At 43.2% G+C, this 7,606-nt stretch overlaps 1 protein-coding gene across 1 annotated transcript in view; it reads right to left on the bottom strand.

Moving 5' to 3' along the window:
* Positions 1–4,535: 4,535 nt before the first annotated feature.
* nrf1 (nuclear respiratory factor 1) overlaps positions 4,536–7,606 on the bottom strand; it is a gene marked incomplete in the record, with an annotated part of 12,089 nt that continues 9,018 nt past the window's right edge. Inside the window, 1 exon segment of the mRNA XM_014004805.1 lies at positions 4,536–5,647. Coding sequence (XP_013860259.1) covers positions 5,487–5,647 — 161 coding nt within the window.

Below are 7,606 nucleotides of genomic sequence, written 5' to 3'. Positions count from 1 at the left end.
CTTGACCGTGTTCGCCTTTGGTTGGCGTGCTTTCGGTCGCCGTCCTCTCCTYTGCGCTTGTGGGTGGGCGGGGAATATGATGTAATGGCTCTGGTGCTGTTGCCTGAGCTGTTTGCGACCTGCTCCTGGAGACAACATCCTTTCATCCATGCGTGTCTCAATGAYGACAGCTGCTTGGATGACCACTCCTCTTCTTTGCCCATTTTGGCACTAGCACATTTTTGCTTCTGTATACATACTTTGAGCAATTATGTGTAGTGCCAATATAGGAAGAGACAGACTTTCATCACTTTTGCTCAGCTGGTGATTTTTAGGTATACATAAAGAGAGACGCCATCGTTCTCGGTGGGGTTTCCATCGTGTTTTGTGTGTGGGTCGCCACAGCTCTCTGGTGGTGTTTGGCAATGGTAGAACTCACACTGGTGAGGTAGATGGATCCGGTGGTTCTAGACTTGCCAACTACTGCCTGAGAGCGTCCAGCAGCCGAAAGCCACGCGGCGGATGAAGTCTTTTTCGGTCCCGTGGTCGACAAACGTCTGAGGAGCGTAAAGTCAGCGAGTGAGTGGCCGACGGTGTGAAAGGTGGGGTGAGACTCGGTTCCTCCCCTGCACACCCCGGCCTCAGAGCTCAAGTGACTTATTAAAGGGTAGCCGCATTCATGGTTTTGCACTTTTGTATATGCTGCATTTGAATCTGAGCTGTCAGCAACAAAACCCATTAATCTTGGGAACTCATGAACGATGGAAGAAACTGATGCCTCTTGTTTGTTCCATGCTGACGGTGCTAAATGGATTCCTCTGCTCATCAGTCAGTTTTCCCCTCAGCCCTGACAGGTGGACTCAGATGAAGCGATTGCAGCTCTGCAGTGCGGAGTGGACTGTGCACACAGATGTTCCGCCGTACCCCCCCCCCCCCCCCCGCCCGCCATCACAGGGCTCCTCTCTTAGCTCTGTGGCATAATTGGCAAAACGGGGCGGTGTCGTCTTACCCTCCTCTTTCAATGCGGCCTTGTTGCCTTCCCTAACTCCAAACGAAAAAAGAGGCAGAAAGCAAAGGGGGACTTTCACTCAGACAGTGCTCCAACAGTGGTTTGACAGTTTGGCTTTAAAAAAAAAAAAGCTCCTACACTCGAGCTTTATATATCTGGGTCAGGGTCTRCTAATGTAGGTGACAGGGGGATCTGGGGATTAAAACCTCTTTATCTGCCTCTGCATTAATCCTGCTTCATAGCCCACACTTCAGCTTTAGCTAATATAATTTGTATTGTCAACAGTTTGCCTGCAGGCTGACCATATTTGATCTACAGACTTTGATAAAGGCTCCTACGATTTTGTGTGGATCAACTAATAAATCAAACGAGACTGTGCTGAGATTGCATTCATGATTATTCTCGTTGACATTGAAGCAGATCTAGGAGAGCCTTATGAAAGGAACAAACGTTTGAACTCTAATGTGTTTGCACCTGCTGACTCAACTCTATCTCTTATTTTCAACACCAAAAGTCTCTTCTGTTTGATACAAATAAATTCTTTCGAAAGAAAAAAAGACTGCATCCATTGTGTCAGCCTCCCTCTAATGATCTTCTCTGCAGCAAAGTGCATTGTGGGATAACCCTGGTCAATGCGAGGCCTTCTCCAGATGGGCTGAGCAGCTCAGGTTACACCGCATTTTTTGCGTGCATGCTCTATCCCACAGACCCCCACCACCCGCACACCTCCCCACCCTGCAGGCCCCTTTCTTCCCTGGGTGTCTCTCTCTCCGTCTCTGACTGACTCACACAGTTTCCTGGGCGGGTCGAGCCGAGCCGAGACAGTGCTTCTCCTGTGTTCTAATGCAGAGCATTAGTGAAATCAGATTATCGGCGTTCTTACGCAGTGTCTGAGCTCGGAGGTGGACAGAGGTGTGCGTTTGCCATTATTAGACCATTATCCTACATTAAAGGAGAAGACGCTTCATCGGCAACCGGTCTGTGCTTTATGACTTTATTTTCAGATCGTTAAACCGTTTTTCCATCTCACGTCCGAGGGTTTACGTGTTTGAACCCAAACGCTCGTGGGGTTACAGAGTTGGAGGGGGACGCTCCCTTTAGCTTGTGGCTCCAGCCCCTGTAGTCCGAGGAAGAGCAGGAGATTACATCTTGTTAGAGCAAGCGGAAAGCTCATGTGTGGAGAAGATGTGTGCATGCATGCAGAGGTGGTGGAGGGCCCGGGATGCACGTATTAAGAAGCGATTAGTTGAGATTAAAGCTCTGCTCGCGCAGCCCCTCCCTCACCCTGCAGTGCCCCCTGTRGAGGAACACCACTGAAGCCACGGCTGCAGCCCTGTCCGTCGGCTGAGGAGCAAGGACACCTTTTCTTCTTTCCAATAAACATATCGAAGACAGAGTCACAAAACTCATGTAAACTGGATGGTTTGGTACGTGGAGGGTATAAGTCATGGTGACCAGATGMAACCTTCCAGCTTATATCGATAAGCTTTCTTCAAAAAGACACCGATTCTAAATGTTAGCAACAGCTATTTTAAAATTTTCAATGAACATCAAAACAAATTTAAAGGGATCCCTGATTAGTTGTAATATTAGACTTTATCTTATAAACAAATATTTTAACTGTAAAATAAAGACTGTAAAAATACTGTAGGCTGGAAGGAGCCATTTTATTTACACACAAAGCATTCTGGGTAAATGATGACGTGGATAGGTCCTCGGTGCGAGGCTGCTAGCGAGCTGTATCCACCCTGAAGGTTAACCTGTTGAGCCTTGGACAATATCTGTCGATCGTCTCAAACGAAACCAGAGAGCGTTGACAGAGAGGAGAAGGTAGAAATGACTCAGCCTGTAAATGAAAATAGATGGAGGACAACAGAGCTGCTTCATGGAAGAAGAACCTCAGCTTAGCCTGTTAGCCTTTGCGCTAGTACTACTGATGCTATATTGCCTTATATGTATTAGCTTGGCACTAGCGTGACAAACAAGCTAAAATGAGGTGCTCCATCCATATTTTCAGCTGCAGGCTGAGTAATTTTTGCGTTCCCCTCTCTGTCATGTGGATTGAGGACCTCAGTGACGAGAGGAGAGCATCGGGGCTAATGCTAAAGCTAACAGGCTAAGCTGAGGTTCTTCTTCCATGAAGCAGCTCTGTTATCCTCCATCCATATTTTCAGTTACAGGCTGAGTCATTTCTACCTTCTCCTCTCTGTCAACGCTCTCTGGTTTCATTTAAAAGATCCAATCATCAGGTATTGTCCAAGATTAACCTTCAGKGTGGAYATAGCTCGCTAGCAGCCTCGCACCGAGGACCTATCCACGTCATCATTTACCCAGAAWGCTTTGTSTGTAAATAAAATGGCTCCGTCCGTGTAATATATTTTTAAACTTTTAGTTAAAAAATTATAAAAACTAAACAGCCTACAGTATTTTTAGTCTTTATTTTACAGTTAAAATATGTTTATCAAATAAAGTCTAATGTTACAACTAATCAGGGATCCCTTTAAGACAAGTGAGTGTTTRGTGCAGAGATGGAGGAGGGAGAAACTTCGGCCTTTTATCAAGAAAGCATGCCAATGAGGCTTGTAATCTACAGGCAGTTTGCATGTGAGCTGCACACATCACAGCTAGGCACGCATGCTCACAGAATCACAAGTTCCAGCTCACCCATGGGTCCCAGTCTAAAGTGACAGAAGAGAGTATATACAAGAAAATGGAATCTTTTCATCTGAACGGAGCCCGGTTCGGTTTTAATCTGGAGGAAGAGCAGGATCCTCGCTATGACGCCTGATAGATTAGGGCCTGAACGCTTCTCCCTCTCTCTCTCTGTTCTGCTCTGCAACAGAAGGGCCCTGCCAGCAAATCCCAGGCTTTAAAGCAGAGGTTCAGGCAGCTTATGATGTAATCCAGGTCCTGTCTGTCACTGCAGAGAGGGTGGGGGGTGGTGGAGAGGAGCAGAGTGGACAGGTTATCGGGTTTTGTGGCAAGTGGACCACCATGACTAAACACACATGGGAGTTTGTTCAGTTGTGCAATTTGTATAGAAACACTCTAAAAGCAAACAAATCATATTAAAATATGGGTCACTTGTATCTTGTATGACAGCACTATTCAACTAAATTGCTCAGGGGGCCACATGTACTCAAAGCCAGCAGCTCAGGGCTTGGATATCAGATGTGGGAGGCGTAGCCTGATAATGGTGAGGGAAACACTTTTTAAATTAATTTTGTTGCACCGAATCATAAATTAAAAATTGATTTAAAAGCTATTAAATTAAATTATAAAAAAATTGAGGAGTGGGGCCTGACGGGAGTCACAAGCAGGCCGGATGTGGCCCGCGGGCTGCCAGTTGAATAGCCCAGCTCTWTGAGTTTACTTAACTTTTAACATGTAAAAATGTATTTAGGTAYTGAAGAATTTTAAAGCAACTCGTTAAACCAAATATCGCTGCTGTTCCTTATCTTATTTGCATATTTTAAAACAAATGCCTGACAATTGGCAGGAATTGTTGCTATGCTAAGGCAGCACACTTAAAAACAAAAAGAAACCATTTGAAATAGTAAACAGCAATCATTTTATTGGACGTCATTTTTTTCAAACACACAAGTTTGATGAGGGTTAAACCGACGGTTAAAGCCGCATACAATTGTCAATAAGCATTATTATTTTGTTTTAGCTTAAAATGCTCCTCTGCATCAAAAATACTGCAGCTCTTATCCAAGTACAACTTCCTGTGATGTATAAAGTGATATAGCTCACTTAGGCTTAAGTGACCCAAAGAGAGAAGTTCATATTAAAAATAACACTAATGGGTGCCTTTCGGAATCCATGCACTATAAATAAATTTGACAAAAAGGACTGCAGTTCAGCAATCACAGCAGTAAACAACATAATGATGTATATCCTGAGTCGCTGCACATTTTGGCATGTCTGTGGACTACGGTCAAAGAGGGAAAAAAGCACGACAGGAGGATATTTCAACGCAATCCTCATATAATGAAGAAACGTTAATGGGAGTGCAGATACGGTGCTCTGTACAGAAGGAGTCACGTGAGACGGAGAGGATTTTTAGAATCGGGAATACGAGAAACAGAAGGGAAATTTCAGACTATAGTACCAATTTTTAGATGCATAAAAAAAAAGAAAAAAAAAAGAATAAAGCACAGAGATTGTGCCAAAAATGCAGAACACTGAGTCCGTTGAGTGATGCAGTGGTGGCTTTGCTCCCAGGCTTTTTGGTTATCCTTGGGTTAATTGTAAGGAAATAAATACTAAACACTCAACATCCCAGAGCTAAAAAAAATAAGGAAAAAAAAAAAAACAACAACAAAAGCAATATCTTTACATAGTAAACACAATGCATTATCAACCACTTAATTTCCCCTGCAGATGTACACATTTAAAAATATATCCAACATTGTACACAATGTGTTGTCTTGGAAAAGGAGAGAAACAAATCTCCAAGGTTCAGTGCTTTCCGCTCCTCCCAAGGTCCATAGTGTCACTGCTCCAAGGTCACAACCTCCACCGCCTGGCCGTCCAGTGTGACAGTGTTGTCTATGCGTGTGGCGACGGGCGCCATGGCCACCTGAACGGGACGGTTGCCCTGGGCGAGGCTGGTYACTACAGTCTGGTACATGCTGACTGGAATCTGGACCAAACCTGAGGAGAAGACACAGGCGTGAGCTTCAACCATGTCTCTGATTTCGGTTCTTTCCTCTGCAAACTGCAGCAGATGTGATTTAGACCAGAGATTCTTAACCCATGGGCCGTGAGCACCACTTGAGGGCCTCAAAAGAACAACAGATTTTAACTTTGGRCCGCGGGACCGCTTTGATTTTCAATAAGGTGCRATACACTTTCTCACCACTAGTAGCGGTAGTGCGCCACTCAGATGGTCAACAACTTTCTTTAATACGAAAAAGAAGAACCTTAGAAACCTGACGAGAATGGAAATCTATTTTAAATTAAAAGTAGAAGACAAAAAAAAGGTAACCCATCAAAAAAAGCCAAAGTTTGTCACTAATATTAAGTGCAGCCTCTGGTTCTACCAGGCAATATTTTAAAAGTTCATAACATTATCAAATGCAGTTGCAGATTCAGCTATATTTTTATTTGCGCTTTATAAAATAAATGTTTGTCATTTATTTTTAAGCATTTTGTCAAAAAGCTGTTGTTACTGTTATTGTTTGCCACTAATATGAAAAGCAGCTTCTGGTTCTGCCATGCAAAAGTTTAAAAAGGCTTTATTTTCATTTGGACTTTATCAAATTCATTTTTTACAGTTTTTTTTAACATTTACATTAAATATTTTTGAATGTATCTATTTTATGATCACAATTTTATTTATTGAATTGTCTATATTTGTTGTTGTTTATGCTAAAAAATGTTATTTTTGTGCTGATAAGCCTGAGTGGTCTGTTGACTGACTGTTGTATTTGTTCAAATAGTTGTTATAGGCAGGTTACAATATAAAAAAAAGGTTTGTCATAATCATGTCTTGTGATTATTTGACAGGAGTTTTACTTTTAAACTGTAAGTGTATTTTATTTAGTTATAATGCAAATACAATACAAATTAAACCAAGATTTAGAATAATTATAATTTTAAACCAAGCCTTAGAGTAATTACCAGTTTGATCCATATGGTAATGTGTGACTGGGCCTCGTGTCACTTTATGTTGAACAAATTGGGCCCAGAGGTCCAAAAGGTTAAGAACCCCTGATTTAGATGGTTCTTAGGAGGCCGGCACGTCCAGAGGTAGCTGTGTTACGATTGGACGTGGACCCCCCCCCCCACACACACACACTTCCCAGCTGTGCTTGTGTGCCTGTAGGGATTACAGCTGCTGTCACGTGGGCCTTTGCCCCACCCTGCAAGCTGCCATTATGCCACAGGCAGGCAAGACCAACCGTGTAGGAAATAACTGTGGGCTTAGATGCTGRACGCTTAACGCAACAAGCACACATTTCCCATGAAGCCTTTCAAATTCCCATTTTGTGACGGTGTTGACGAGTGCCAAGGCTGGAAGTGAATAAGGTGAGGGGCTTAGGGAGCAGGACCTTGACATAGACTGGTTATGAACGCAGTAACTTAACTGAAATGCCTGGACAGAGCACTCAAACAGTTTTTCTTTTGACATTAAGGGAGAGTAGCCGTGTTTGTGTTACTTTGTATGTCTTTTGTCTGTGAAGGGTCTCGACTCAAGCCAATCAGCCAKGCGTCTGGGCCAGCGCACTTCAAACGGCGCTCTCAGCTTCTACACAGCCTGTGATTAGCCTGAGGTCGATAGATCGGGGAAGGGCTGGCTCCAATCATTCGTAAAGAAAGCTACAGTGGACAAATGGCTCCTGGAAGAAGTAAAGTGCTGCTGGAAACCTTCCTCTTTGAAGCRGATAACAAATTTCAAAAGCATTTATTTAATTTCTACACCTGATTTAAGGTAGCGGTGAAGAGTTGGAGCCCACCTCAGTCCGTCACACAACAGCGGCAAACATTTACCGTATTTATTCAAGTATAATACGATCTCGAGTACAATAYGATCATCATTTTTTTGAGATTAAAAAGAATAAAAAAATCAAATTATCAATAACCCATGTATAATACTGCCTCCCCAATTTA

This window comes from Austrofundulus limnaeus, unplaced genomic scaffold (assembly GCF_001266775.1).
Source record: "Austrofundulus limnaeus strain Quisiro unplaced genomic scaffold, Austrofundulus_limnaeus-1.0 Scaffold26, whole genome shotgun sequence".
Classification (NCBI taxonomy): Eukaryota; Metazoa; Chordata; class Actinopteri; order Cyprinodontiformes; family Rivulidae; genus Austrofundulus; species Austrofundulus limnaeus.
Note: the sequence above shows the minus strand (reverse complement) of the source record. Positions and strands in the feature narration are given on the sequence as shown.